Below are 15,591 nucleotides of genomic sequence, written 5' to 3' on the forward strand. Positions count from 1 at the left end.
TTAAAATACAGTATGATCTGTGTCGGTTGCAGGCTGTAACTGTGAAACCGAATCCAGCGCAGGATATGCGTATCTCATAAGCATGGTTTAAAGTACACAGGTGTACGGCTGTGATAAAACGCAGCGAAATGTTATATTGTACTAATAAGGGAGTAGGGTTTCGGGTCTTTGAAGGGTAAAAAACGAAGGCAGGTGGCACGAACCGTATGCTTAAGTAAAGTGTGAGCGGTACAAGGACTCGTGGCATCTAGGATTTGCCGACCGCTCTACAGTAAAACAATATTTGGTGGCTTGATTGAGATAAAAAAAAAAAAAAACAACAATTCTGAACTTAAGGAGAGCCAGGGGCTATTTAGTTCGCGACGTAATAAAATGTACTTCGTTGCTGTACTTTAAATAAAACAACACCACCAAGCTCAATAGGTGGAATACAAAACTGGAGAAAATGAAATGAAAGAAACCGCATCAATGTCAGCACACGTCGGAAAGTTCTTATCGTTCATTTATATTGTTTTAAATACAATATAGGCGTTTTATTTAAGAAAGGGAAAATGATTATGTAGTATATATATATATATATATATATATATATATATATATATATATATATATATATATATATATATACACACACACACACACACACACATTAAATTAACAACATGTTTAATTCATCACTGAAAAATAATCCTTCTTTGATTAGTGTTGCGCGTAGGTATAGAGGGGAAGAAACAAGGTGGCTGGTTACACGAACAGAGCTCCCTGATGCATGCAGTAAAGAAGCCCCTCGTGGGTGCTATTTTGCTCTAAATCGCTCTCTCTATTGGTCAGCTCCTGATCAGATGGTCGAGTTTTCTTCTGTCCCGTGCTGGCACCTCGCCACCCCCCCTTCAGCTAAAAACTCAATCTCCGATAAAGTACTAATAGCTAAACCACTTGGACTATAAAACACAACAAATCATAAAGCGGCCAAAAGAAACCGGTCGGATAGGCTCCAGATGAATTCCTATTTCGTAAACTCTACTTTTCCGGTGACTCTTCCCGGAGCACAGGATTCGTTTCTGGGCCAGATACCGTTATATTCATCTGGATACACTGATCCTTTAAGACACTACCCCGGCGCTGCTTATGGAGCTGCCAGCAGCGTCCAAGACAAGGCGTACCCTTCCTCGCACTATCAGCAGGCTAGCGGTGCCTACAGCCGAACAGCCCCCTCCGCCGCTTGCGACTACGGTGCAGCTGGTTTTTACAGAGAAAAGGACCCGTCTTGCGTGATCTCCGGTTTGGAAGAACATTCTTTGATTCTGAATCCAGACCAGAGGAAGCCGGATGGCGCGGCGCAGAATAAAAACATATTTGGGGAGAGTGAAGACCAAAAAGCAGCCACTCCGGTCTACCCTTGGATGCAAAGAATGAATTCTTGCAATGGTAAGTGAACTTTTTTATGGTTCCAATTAGTATTATTATCATTTGTTCTTGTTGTAGTATTGTGATTGATATACACTGACGCTGGATACTGGATACCGCAGCGGGGTTGGGTGCACGGTCACACAATAGTTAGACTGTGCTGTTCAACCTCTGCTAAAGCTGAGGGCTCAAACTAACGGCAAGCAACCCTTTCTAAAGTTTGTGTCGACACTACTTCTTTTTCTCCTACTTGCTATTCTTAGTAGAAAATTTCCACCAAAAACTTAGTAGAACGATTCGGCAACAACTGTACATAAGGGTTCCAATTCCAGCACTCCGACGTCGCTTAGCTATAGCATTGATTATACATATATATATATATATATATATATATATATATATATATATATATATATATATATATATATATATATATATATATTTTTATAATGCATGTTTAATGCGTACAGCTGTCGTTGGTACAATTTTAAAGTTCAGAAATGCATGCATGTAAAATGCATATACTATACAACGGACGGACGATATTAAACGCTGGGGAACGACACAACACTGTTTTAAATTTTAACAACCATGAAAACCACTCGGTACAGTAACACTGCCTGATAATTTCGTATATGTCCCATAAGAAATTATCGCGATAAATGATTGAAAAACTGCAGCCTGAAGAATAGTCCTATAGAAAAGCAGCGCACACATACCGTGTTGGACCGTGAACTTAAACACAGTAAGAACTCTGTCATCTTACTAGCAAGCTTTTCTCGTGTGAGATATGGAGTTTTCTTAAGTGCGCCTTCTTAAGGTAACAGTCTCCGTTCAGATTTATCGTTTGTTGGCTCAAAGGAGTAGAATTGATGTGCACTAGTACAGTACAGAGTATAGGTAGATCACTTAATGCACAGTTATAGTGATCAATAGACCTCATTCATCTTGTTACTGTGGCTGGCAATATAGCTGGCTAGCTCAAAGCATCATATAGCTGATAATATTCTGAAACCAGTCAATGACTTGGGAGAGGCATAGAAAATAGACAAGAGATTTATAAACCACATGAATCAAACCCACGTAACAATAAAACAACAATCAGAACACATTTTAAAGAAATGTATTGATTGAATGTATAATGTATTATTATTATTATTATTATTATTATTATTATTATTATTATTATTATTATTATTGTTGTTGTTTGTTGTTCTTGTTGTATATGAACACAGAATGCGATTTTCTCTATTGTTTATTATGGTTATCACAACCCTCACCTTATGGTGACACTATGAGCATTGACATACAAACTAGCGGCCGGCAGACCTACCCCGTATTAACAAAACAAAAGTAGTACACTTCCTCGAATGAACAGATTTAAGTGGTCGGTTCCTCTTTTATTGTCATGCATGTCGCAACTTCTAAATAAACGTTGTTTCCTTATTTTTTTTCTTTTTCTTCTCTACCTCTTGTTACAGGGCCTGGCTTTGGGACAAGTGGCCGGAGAGGACGCCAAACCTACACCCGGTACCAGACTCTAGAGCTGGAGAAGGAGTTCCATTTCAATCGATACCTGACCAGGCGACGCCGGATCGAGATAGCCCACGCTCTCTGCCTCACAGAACGACAGATTAAGATCTGGTTTCAAAACCGGCGAATGAAATGGAAAAAGGAAAACAGACTGATCAATTCCTCTCAAACGAGCGGCGAAGATGAAGAAGAAAAGAGGACAGAATCATAAAAAATAAAGGAGTGAAGAAATAGAAAAATTCCCACGCTGTTGTCAACCCTAAAGACTTGTATTATTATTATTTTTATTTTTTTCTATAATTTTTCCATTTTAGTAAATTGGTTGTAGCATTCCAGGTGTCATACACCAGTAACTTGTGTTATTATTTTCTTCTGCGTGCAAACAGGCTATACGTAGTGTTTCTTAACTGTGTGTGTGTGCGTGTGTGCGTGCGTGCGTGTGTGTGTGTGTGTGTGTGTGTGCGTGTATTTGTGTGTGTGTGTGTGTGTGCGTGTGTGTGTGTGTGTGTGTGTGTGTAAATATGAGTTATTTCATAGTTTCATAGTTTTCATATTTTCATATTTTCATAGTTTTCGTAGTAATATATTATATTTTTTTTAGAAAAAAAACTTAGACTGACTTTTTGAAAATCTTAGATTTAAAGTGTATATAAAATAATTTGTACATGCACCAACAAGTTCATCAAGACAAGTATGTTCATGGAGATATCGTCAGCAAATAATAAATAATAATAATAATAATAATAATAATAATAATAATAATAATATAATAATAATAATAAATAATAATAAAAAACAAAAAATCGGATTAAACCTGTACTGTCGTTTTCTACTGTCTTAAGGAACTCCGCCCTAGTTGTTCAGATAAGTGCAATTAAAAACAGGCGTGAGCCGGACAGAGCCAGGAAGTGGCCCGGGTTTAATGGGTGAAAAGGGGAGTGAGCCGTCCGTGTCGGAACGAGGTCAAAGTGGAGCGTTTCTCTGCAGCCGTGTTACAAAGTATGCTCCGAGTCTTTGCAACATCACTTAGCAGGGCATTCATTTAGAACGCACTTTTAAAACGTACCCCGAGGTAGGCTACTTGTATTAAATTATCTGATTCGAACATTGATATAATACTTACATTATTTAAAATACTATCTATCTATCTATCTATCTATCTATCTATCTATCTATCTATCTATCTATCTATCTATCTATCTACACACACACACACACACACACACACATACACACGTATAGAAAGATAGACAATATAACTCAAGACTGACGCAGACCACTATGTAAAATGTCATTTTAGCTGTAACGTGTGCACAGGTTAAGGCAGCCTACAATAATAATGATAGAATTATAATTACAATGCAGGACAGATTACATTTGACAAAACCAAACAAACAGAAAAAACGACATTGCAGAGAAGTTGCTTGCCTCGACGAGGCGGATAAAGTCAAGATGCCCTAATAGACATTCCTCAGTATACACAGAATATTTCCAATGGCATTGACGATAGTCTACATAGTTTCCTCACTTGTACACTCTTGACAACAGAGGCTATGCTCAATGAAAGGGGATTCATGTCTATTGTACTTCAAGGTATATAACTGGTATTATTCCCTTTATGTTAGAGAACTCGGTTATAATAACAGAATTGTATGCTTTTACTTAAAAAAAAGCGTTCACTATGGTCACGAATTTCCTTATTCCAATGCATATCTATCTACATATTTATATTGTAAATTAGTCTGTATGCACACGTCCTTGTTGAAGCGCTGCCGTGGTTTCCAAGCATTTGAATGCTAGGTCATTTCACTATGACGCATCTTTCCATCAAATTACCTACCCGAGCTGTAGTTTTCTACAGCAGAACTGTATTATTATTATTAATAATAAAACTAAATGACTTTGGCACCGTTTAAACACGCGAGGGAGTAATCTGGAAATGAAGTAAAAATGACGCCTGTAGATTTGTATGAATGTTCACATGTTTGCACATGTTTACGACGTTAGAAACATCACCCTTTTTAAAGTCTTTGACTGACACACATCTCGGTGAGTTTAAGGTTGCATGTTTCAATCTCACCCGAACAACCCGGCTTTTAAGCAGAAATATAAGAGGGCCAGATACATTGCATTCTAAATAAAGGAATGGGTATTTCACAGAAATGAATGAATTAGCTAAATTATTATTCATATTGTTTTCTCAATAGTTCTGTAATACATCCATTAATGGTAAAAGCAAACCCCATAACCAAACACGTCATTCAAATAATAAAAACACGATGTTATTACATTTATATATCTATATAATGTTCTTTACGCAATAGATTGAGAATATAATAACAAAGACAGAGTCTGAAGAAATAAGGTTTGGATATGTATTTAAAGTTCACCAGAAACGTTATCTATATATATATATATATATATATATATATATATATATATATATATATATATATATATAATATATATATATATATATATATATATATTATATATATAATATGATTTCTTTTAACAAAGAAAGAAAAAAGAAAAGGTGACAATCCTCCATGTATGTAATACATTTTATACCCAGTAGGTGGCGCTCTCTGCCAGCACGCAGCTCAATCCGGCTCTGGGTGTCTTGCATTGCTTCGAGCCTAACGATTCTCGTCTCGTCATCATTTGTAACGACGGAGCATGAATTACCTCTTGAAGTCATCAGTGAGAATTTACGACTGGTCAACAAAAGCACGTGATTCCCAACACGCTCCCCCACCCCCATATTTGGCCGCATACATAGCAAAAACCAAGTACAGTGCATAGCTATAATTCATTAATACATCATAAATCGTGAAGCACAGCGTTATAACGACCCAGATCTACAAATCAAGCCCTCTAAAATAAACCAAATGAGTTCCTACTTTGTAAACTCGTTCTCAGGGCGCTATCCAAATGGCCCCGACTATCAGTTGCTAAATTATGGAACTAGTAGCAGCGCTATGAACGGCACTTACAGGGACACTGGCACCATGCATTCGGGCTCGTACGGCTACAACTACAATGGAATGGACCTCAGCGTGAACCGATCCAACACTCCCAGCCACTTTGGGGCTGTTGGGGAACGCTCCGATCCTTTCCAGTCGCCGGCACAAGAGAGCCGCTTCAGACAGCCCTCCAGCTGCTCGCTCTCGTCCCCAGAATCCCTCCCCTGCTCCAACAGCGAGACCCTCGGACCCAAAAGCTCCTCGCCACCGTCTGATCAGGCCACCAACCCGGGCATCATCAGCAACAGCAGCAGCAGCAGCAGCACCAGCAAAAACAGTACCGGCGCACATTTTACAGAACTGGACGAGACGAGCGCTTCTTCCGAGACCGAGGAAGGCTCTCTTATACCCGGTAACAACATCCCCAGGGTTCAGCAACAGCAGCAACCACAAGAAGGAGCAGCTAGCTCTACTACTCCCACATCAGAAGGGCAGCCGCCACAAATATTCCCTTGGATGAGGAAGCTACATATTAGCCATGGTATATATCTCTCTATATATTTTTTTCGATGTTCTATGTCGTGTTATTAGATTCTGTGTTTTGTCTGTTAAGCTTTTTCTTGTATATAACCTGTACATTATCCAGGCGTTTAAGACCTCTGACTGCCCTCTAGAAGCACGCCATAAATCTTCGTGTAGTGAAAAATAAAATAAGAGAGAGAGTCAGACAGAAAGAGAGAAAGAAAGAAAGAAAGACGTAAAGCATGCTGTGTTGGAGGTTTTCTTTTTAATTTGCTTTAAAGTTTTATTACATGTGGGAGCGTGTTTATGTGCAGTGTAAAAACAAAAAATAAAGTGTAAGAGAATTATAAACGGGGAAGTTAGTCAGAGCGAGACAGAGACAGAGAGGAAGATAGAGAGAACGAGATAGAGAGACTGGAAACAACATAACTAGGACGTGGACACAGTAGAAGAAGATTTACCAAATCTCAACGATTCAGCTTTGTGAATCTAAAATCGAAAACGGGAAATAAATAACGCAACTAAAAAAAAAAAAAAAAAACAACATTCACGTTGTGTATAGAGAGAGAGAGAGAGAGAGAGAGAGAGAGAGAGAGAGAGAGAGAGAGAGAGAGAGAGAGATTAAAACCATAAAATGGGAGCTCAGATGTGCGTGTATATTCTCCTGGCGTGAATTCATTATTCTTAGTATTATTATCATTAATTTGACCAATGCATGTGCTCACGTTTGCAATATTCTGCACTATTGTATGGTCCACAGCGAGCGAATGGCTATTGAAACATTGTATCCATAATATTTAGATATGACTGGACCAGATGGGAAACGGGCCCGTACCGCATACACCCGCTACCAGACATTAGAGCTGGAGAAGGAATTCCATTTCAATAGGTACCTAACCCGCAGGAGGAGAATCGAGATCGCACACTCCCTGTGCCTCTCGGAAAGGCAAATCAAGATCTGGTTCCAAAACAGAAGAATGAAATGGAAGAAGGACAATAAACTCAAAAGCATGAGCCTGGCGACCGGGGGAGCGCGCAACCATATCGGGAGGGTGGGTGGGTGGGTGGGGGGGGGGGTACAAAAAATGTACACTATTCTAAATAGAGGCACCTTTTAGCATGTTGTTGATTTTTTAATTTTTTAATTTTTATTTTTTTAGACAACTAAAAAAAAAAAAGTTCTACTGTGGTACTGGTAACACAAAAAAATGTGTTTTTTTTGTGTTGTGTGTTTCTGTTGTTATTATTTGGAAGGACATAATACTATGCCTGTTGGTATTGTTTGAAGTATCGTTTATGTGTCAATTGTGGTGATAGGCATGTTTCTGTGAGCTCTTAAGTGTTATAACTTATTTACAATCGATAACAACTGTATAGTTTTGCGTTTGCAGCCTATACTCTGCCCACAAAATGCTGTAGACTAAACCGTGTTGCTCTTACATTTGCAAAAGTTCTCGTATGTGTGTTTTCCTTTTCTTCTTCTTCTTCTTCTTCTTCTTCTTCTTCTTCTTCTTCTTCTTCTTCTTCTTCTTCTTCTTCTCCTCCTTCTTCTTCTTCTCCTCCTTTTTGTGTTCATGCCTTTATGTCGTTATAATGATTTAAATGATCTTTTCTTTGTTCATGTAAACTGGAAAATCCAGTCTACATTATTGTCTTTGTTCATACGTGTGTATAATTCCGATCTCGGAATAAAAAATAAAAAAATAGATAATTGTATAATAATTAATCATTCGTGTGCTCCAAATTGGATGTAAATATTCGACATTTTTAACGTGACCAATACGTGATATGTAGTGGGCAGAGCGAATGACTGTGGAAACAAAATAGTAATGCCTGATAGTATTTTGCCAAAACGCTTTTTGTAACTGTTTGTAGCTTAACTTGAAGTTTTAAAAAAACAATAAAGTTTCTCCTATTCAAACCACTTGCTTGCAGTTCTTTCATTTCTATATTCTGAGTTCCTAAAATCTGCTGCTGTGGGAATAATATATCAAATACACCAACAAACAATACAAAGCAAAATAATAATAATAATAATAATAATAATAATAATAATAATAATAATAATAATAATAATAATAATAATAATAATAATAATAATAATAAGTGTTTTGCACCATACTCTCACGTGGTACAGTGCTCTAAGAGCGAGCAACTAAATGCACATTACACGCAAAATAAACTCCCTGTTCAAAAGAAAGAGAAACATCAACCAAAAAAAAACAAAAAAAAAAACCTTTAGAAGTAAGTATTTTACTGAAACACATCTCGGTAAGTTCCCTAGGAACGTGTAAGTGCAACACAGCCCACACACAAACCTGCTGCTACGCGTGCTCTATACAGCTTGTACCTGTCGAGAAGTGTCGAAAAGTTAACGCGTTTTGATGGCAGTGTTTATAAAGTCCTTATATCAAAACGACCGCCCTGTTTCCTTCAATCAACCACTTTTTTCTTATTGACGCAGTCCCACGGCTGCCGAAAGCGATTCCTTTACCTGCTCTGATTATAAAATATATAGAATTTAAAAACCTGTACAAGTCATCAGCCCTGACCAGCCTCGGGGGATTATAAAGGCTCCGGTTCCTCTAAATGCATCCTTCCTTTTGCCAAACGACTGCCAGTCCCATACAATCCACTTTATCCTTTTTACAACAACGTGAACTTTGAACTTGTACACTTACCAATTAATTCCCCCGCTGTTACGATACTTCCTAAGTTACTTTGGGGGAGCAGCTGAGGGTGAGGTGTGCAGTCAACAAACTAATTGCCATCCGCCTTGCGCTGCCTGCCCGCCTGCTTCCCTGCCCGCCTGTCTTGCCTGCCCGCCTGCCTGCCTGCTAGCTACCTTGCCCCTTTTGATTATTATTTTTTATGGTGGCAGGGGTGTGTGTGTGTGTGTGTGTGTGTGTGTGTGTGTGTGTGTGTGTGTGTGTGTGTGTGGCCCCCCCCCCCGCCGGGGGGCGGTGTCCCCCCATCCCCAAAAAGAAATGGTATCCCAAACTAAACCAAAAGCAGTTATGGCATTTAGATGAAATGGAGAAAGGTTTTTTTTTTTTTTATCTAGAAGTTAGATCGTAAAAATCACACGAACCAGAGAGATAACCCTCACTGGCTCACAAAAGTCACGTGGGGTTCATAAAGTTAGTTTTATGGTTTTGGGGAGTTGACAATCTGCAATATATTTCACATTCTAGAATGCAAGTGACGGTTTAACTGCTTCAGCAGGATCATAAAGGATCAGAAACGCGTGAGGTGTAAGTTAGACAGGTCGTGCCCACGCCTTGCTCTGGACGCTATGCTTAGGCCGCTGTGTGCCAACCGAAGAGGGTTCCAGCTCAAAGTAAGTCCTATTAAACATTGTCAGTGTGGTGGCTACAGTTAGCTGGTTATAGAGGTACTTGGAGAATGGGCAGGATGGAACACTTTTTAAAATTGTGTTGTCATTTTAAAAAGCCTGTGACTCATTCTCAGTGAATTTGATAAGGCCCTGAAATTGTGTGTGTGTGTGTGTTCAGGTTAAAGGGTTAGTGAAACTTTGGAATTAGTCCTAATAGCTGTAGCTGAATGAAAAGGAATCTGTGTGTAATGGTTCAGTATTTTAATAAACTTTTCCACCTTTTTTCTGTTGTTATAAAATGCATATTCTACTGAACGTTATGCATAAGCTATACTTTGAGTGTATTTATCATGTAAAAATAGCTTTTACATAATTTGCAAAATAATCTACTGCATGACAACAGTGCGAAATGCTTTTATATGTGTTTATCCACGTTTGTATGGTTGTGTCTCAATATTAATTCTAATAGGTTGGCTCCGCATGAATGCCATTTGAAAGTCCACTCTCCTTGGCAGGCTGTTTAAGCCTTTCGTTTCTTGTGTTGTGGGTTGCAATTAAAACGGTACATTTCCACCAAGAGATGGTTCTATAATGATATAAAAATATGCAGTAACAACGTACAAAAATTGCTAGTCACTTATATAAGGGGGTCCCTGATCGTGCCGGAACACACCGTTTGTAATACAATTAGCACTGTAATCAGATACAAAAAAAAAATGCGAAGAACGATTCGTTTTGAAAAATCATTGATATTTCTCAGCAATATCGATGCCGACAAACAGATTAAGAACCACCCATCAAAATAACACAGAGAGTGATAAGGACATGGATCTTTTTTTCTGTTTTAAAGCATTATTCTTAAGTATTAAATACTATATTAACAACTTATGACACAAACTGAAATTGCGACTCTATGAGAAGCACACGGAGACGGACATGAGTTTGACCTTGAGGAAGAAACCCGTGTACTGACGGCAAATTGGTGTTTATTTCTTAGGTCTGATTCCTTATTTTTAATAACAAAAACAGCAGAAAGCTGCCTTTAGAATATATCACATGAAAAGAAAAAGAAAGCAACACCTGATATTTTATCTTGACCAGCGGTTCAAAATGCATTTGAGCCATGATTCTGGCTTGTCCCTTGCCTTACATTAACGCCATTATATTGGGTAGGGTTACAGATGTATTCCGAAGCTGTTTACTTGCAGAAACCTTGAACTTATCGAGTGTGATTTATCAAAATGACACCTCATTGTGCGACTTGGAGTATTCAGAAATTCTTATTCTTAATTCTTATTTGGAAATTATGAATTTAAAGAAAGTGATACGCAAACAGTCCAGCAAAACAACACACTACCCGATAAACTTATATAAAGTTAGTGTTACATTGATCTCAATCTAAACAAAGAGTTTACTGTACTACAGTTTAAAAAATAAGTAATTTATTCAGGAATTATTATTATGATTATTATTATGATTATTATTATTATTATTATTATAATAATTATTAATAATAATAATAATAATAATAATAATAATAATAATAATAATAATAATATGCCCTCTGAATTCCAAATCTTAAATAATGGTCCTTTTACTTATCTCAGCAAATTACCAAATAGTCAATTTCCTAGTTAGGCTAACTTTCTAAAAAAAACCCCACTGCAATTCATCTTTTTTTTTTTTTTTGCATTATCAGTACACGTGTCTTTCAGGATGCACATACTAGCCAAACATATCCAGTTTTAATTAAAAAAAAAAAAAAAAAAAAACACTATGCGTATTTCCATGCGTTCATAAATAATTAACCATAGACGGTAGAACTTTATACAGGTATTGGAAGCAAAGCAAAACACTGTAACATAACAACTAGGGTGCTCGCCAATCAACACGCCTCGCTGTAATCATACCACCGTGATTTCAAACGCACACATGCGCTTATCTGAACCATCGCCATGTATCTCATAACCCCAAACTCAGTAAAACCACAATCTTTCTGTACTGCAAGAAGTCAGCTGCTTGTGTTTTCAGTTTTAGTTTTTTGGATAGACTCTCGGACCCTGTCAACGGCACTTTGTCTGCGCGACTGGGTGTGGCACATTATTATTATTATTATTATTATATATTATTTATTTATTTATTTATTTATTTAATTATTCATCCTAACTGTAAAGTAACTGTCGCTTAATATACTCTCTGCAACACGTTATTGAAGTACATTTCACAACAACCCGTTTTCAGTTTTGGGAAATGTTTAGACGGTGTTACTATGTTGATAGTATGAAGGTGAAGGTGGAGGGAGTGGTGTATTGACTAACTGCAGCATGTGTAAATATGTGTCTCAATCTGTCTATTGCCTTAACATGTAGTATACCACAGGCTAGCAATCTAGCATTACCCAGAAGCAATATATTTCTAAAAACCAATGTGTAAAAAGAATTTGTAAATTAAATAAGATTTAAACTGTTATTACACTGCCATCTTTGTCACGTTTATATCCTGTTCTCAGCCTTCACTGTGTTATGTCATTTAGAAGCGATATCATTTTAAACAGAGCGACTGTCCGCCCATGTCCGCCGTGCTTTATAGTGTTTTATTCTCAGTAGTTACAGGGCGGGTTAATACTCCTGGAGTTCACAATCGTTTTAATTCTTCTGTCATCTTTTTTTTCTCCTTGACTTCTTGCTGATAGAGTAAGGAAGTTTGAGAGAGTAAACAGGAAAGCAGGTCCTGACCGCGAAGAAAGGCGAGGGCTGCTTTAACATTTTTCATCGGTTTCCTCTGTTTCAAATATACAGTGAAGGGTAGAGCTATAGTCGCTGTGGCCTGCTAAATAAACCACAATATCAATAATGAACAGTGAGGCAATGTTACCATTTCAAGTGCAAGGACGTAGATTATTAGCACTGACATGGAGCTACAAAGACAGACAGTCAGACAGACAGACAGACAGACAGTATATATGTATATATAGACTGCTGTAATCTATACAGTACTTGTTTGGGCAAAAGTTTCGCAGACTGCCTTTTAACTGTATGCGGTGTGTGTGTGTGTGTGTGTGTGTGTGTGTGTGTGTGTGTGTGTGTGTGTGTGTGTTTAAATATGTTTAAATGCAAGAATTGTTACAGGTGTCATTTCCAGAATAACATGAAAATGTTAAAATAAACGTAAAAAAAGTCGCTTGGGATACAAGCTAATCTTGTAAAGAAACTGAACATGTTTATAGCAATAGTCAATCAAACCGGAAAATATGTTTGAGTGTGTGTGTGTGTGTGTGTGTGTGTGTGTGTGTGTGTTTGTACCGATACTTAGGACTGCCTTGAAATATAGACCATCTAATTTTTAGTTTCACAAATATAATGGGATTTAAATGAAAAAAAAAAAAAAAAAACCACAAAACTGTTCGTACAATCTTGTTTAAAATGCACAAACGCTTAGTACGGTATTGTATTGACCAATTTATATGCACGTTAGCATGCAAGTATTTGTACAAAATATAGGTGCGGGTTTTAGGGAAGAGACATACGGATTTAAAAAAATATCGCAATGAAACGATTCGGAACGATTAAATTGCCATTTTCAATGTATAATGCGGTGTGCATATTGATAGGAGCGATCTGTACTCATCAATAATTCATAGGGAGCTGGGGTCATCCAGAGGTCACCAGACAAGCAGCGCTCGGTTCCTAAACCGCTCCCAATACCGAACCGAAAGAATTATATCTATATATATATATATATATATATATATATATATATATATATATATATATATATATATATATATATATATATATATATATATATATATATATGTATAGTAGACATATATATATAATATAATATATATATCTGTCTAATATATAGAATTATCTTCTACACGACTGTGGAAGATAAATAGAGGTCCTTTTATGTCTAGATCTATCGACAGAGATAAATATGTGCTGTACACCTTCGGTTCCTCCAGAAAATACAGATCTCACAGTTTTTTTTTTAAATATGCACACTCTTTTATTTGAGACACGCGGTTACTTAAAACTACCCTAACGCCGGATACACACAAACACACACACAGACACAAACACACACACACACACACACACACACACACACACACACACACACACACACACACACACAACACACACACACACACACACACACACACACACAACACACACACACACACACACACACACACACATACACTATATATATTATGGTTTAGTCAATGCCTTGAACGCCAGTGAGCTGTCGGGTAAGATAATCATTTAAAAATCCGGGCTCTGCATCGCACACACGCTGTCAAGTAATTATGGGAATGAGACGATCTTACTTTTTCGCTTTGCGCTGAAATTCACAACGTCGTTTTTCGTTTCTATAATTTATTTTCGTTCTTCAACTTTAAAATGCGTTCCTTCAGCCTCCCCTGCTAAATATGTATTCATCAGACAACCAGTAAATGACAATAAAAGCGGTGCCACTTCTCATCTTGTTTATTCACCTATCAATTTATGTATTTACCACTTATCCTTCGTTATTGACTTAACTAAATTGGTTAATATTTGCTTTCAACGATTCTCTTCAGCAAATCTATCTCTCTCTTTCTCTTTCTCTCACTCCTCTCTCTCTCTCTCTCTCTCTCTATTTTGCCTTAATAATGTTATTGCTTTACTTGCAGACTATATAAACGCTTTATTGATAACTCTTATAATTACGCATCTATTGCATAGATGCATTTTTTTTTTCAACACATGTATATGTATTGCAACACAAACCGTTCAACGTCGGCTTCCCTGTATAGAAACAGAAAACAAATTCAAAACACACATTCGCTTATCCATAAAAAAACAAAAAAACATGGTGTTGTACTTTAGAAACCTGTTAGGGTGGGTTTTTTTTTGTAATATATATTTTATTTTATTTTTGAGCCTCTAAAATTTTGTTCAGGATGTAATACATCCAAACCGCCACTAGAGCCCGCCTCAGACCAAGTTCACAGCCAGTGGATCTACCGAGAGCCACAATACAGCCGCAGCGACACGTCCTTAACGGCTGGGTTAGAGTGTGGCTTTACCGGATGAGAACAAAACTGTGTTTGGCGTCTTCAGAACACCTACCGTTACCATGCCAGAAACTGACCCCTCACCTCAAATATATAACATGACACGCGTGCTGAAAAGTAACGCAATGTTAGAAAAATGAAATAAAAAAATAACAACAAAATAATAATAATATTAATAATAATAATATTAATAATAATATTAAAATCCCATTGGGCCTTATAGACAAATATAACGCTTTAGGCTTTCTGATTGCGACAGAGGTGTGCCAGGAGAGCGGAGGCTTGTCAGTAGAACCTTATAGCTGCGGGGTCAAAAAGTTGGGGGTCAAAAGTTTACGTCGTGCGTGACTCGATGCTGACTGTCTCGAGCTATACAAAGCTATTGCTGGGTATCATTGGGAAGGAGAGACAAAAAAATCGCTTACTTGTGCGCAGAGATGAGAAAAATGATAGCGAGGGAAGGGTGGAATCCTAGAGTCGACCTTCAACGTGTAAAAAAAACGCGTCCCCTCGGGGAGAAAAAAGAAATATGGGGGAAAAGACGCCTTGAAGATGCAACAGGGAAGAAATAAGAAGGATCGATGAAGTAAGATAGAGGAGAGGGGGGTAGAGGGGATGTGTGTGCGTATGTGTGTGCGTGTGTGTGTGTGTGTGTGCGTTTGCGTGTGTGCGCGTGTGTGTGTGTGTGTGTTTGCTGCAGTCAGTTGAAGTCTGTGCAGAAATAGCACGGTTTTAATTAAATATCTAATTATCTGATTACA

The 15,591-nt window shown here is 37.6% G+C and overlaps 2 protein-coding genes across 2 annotated transcripts; both read left to right on the top strand.

Annotated features, from left to right (window-relative positions):
• The first annotated feature begins 679 nt into the window (after nt 1-679).
• hoxb6a (homeobox B6a) lies at nt 680-3,270 on the top strand. Its single transcript, XM_041265191.1, has 2 exons — nt 680-1,428; nt 2,889-3,270. The coding sequence occupies exons 1-2, from the start codon at nt 999-1,001 to the stop codon at nt 3,149-3,151; spliced, it is 693 nt and encodes a 230-aa protein (XP_041121125.1). The 5' UTR covers nt 680-998; the 3' UTR covers nt 3,152-3,270.
• A 2,205-nt stretch (nt 3,271-5,475) lies between these two features.
• LOC121324910 (homeobox protein Hox-B5a-like) lies at nt 5,476-14,849 on the top strand. Its single transcript, XM_041267111.1, has 3 exons — nt 5,476-6,447; nt 7,230-7,484; nt 14,716-14,849. The coding sequence occupies exons 1-3, from the start codon at nt 5,832-5,834 to the stop codon at nt 14,847-14,849; spliced, it is 1,005 nt and encodes a 334-aa protein (XP_041123045.1). The 5' UTR covers nt 5,476-5,831.
• Nucleotides 14,850-15,591: the final 742 nt, after the last annotated feature.

Source organism: Polyodon spathula, chromosome 12 (genome assembly GCF_017654505.1).
Source record: "Polyodon spathula isolate WHYD16114869_AA chromosome 12, ASM1765450v1, whole genome shotgun sequence".
NCBI classification, from domain to species: domain Eukaryota; kingdom Metazoa; phylum Chordata; class Actinopteri; order Acipenseriformes; family Polyodontidae; genus Polyodon; species Polyodon spathula.

What these genes read in the sequence shown, in the direction of transcription:
- hoxb6a (XM_041265191.1), top strand. Translation starts at nt 999, where the DNA reads ATGAATTCCTATTTCGTAAACTCTACTTTTCCGGTGACTCTTCCCGGA. An exon ending in AAGAATGAATTCTTGCAATG is followed by an intron (nt 1,429 to 2,888) that starts GTAAGTGAACTT and finishes CTCTTGTTACAG; the next exon opens with GGCCTGGCTTTGGGACAAGT.
- LOC121324910 (XM_041267111.1), top strand. Translation starts at nt 5,832, where the DNA reads ATGAGTTCCTACTTTGTAAACTCGTTCTCAGGGCGCTATCCAAATGGC. An exon ending in GAAGCTACATATTAGCCATG is followed by an intron (nt 6,448 to 7,229) that starts GTATATATCTCT and finishes CATAATATTTAG; the next exon opens with ATATGACTGGACCAGATGGG. An exon ending in CAACCATATCGGGAGGGTGG is followed by an intron (nt 7,485 to 14,715) that starts GTGGGTGGGTGG and finishes AATTTTGTTCAG; the next exon opens with GATGTAATACATCCAAACCG.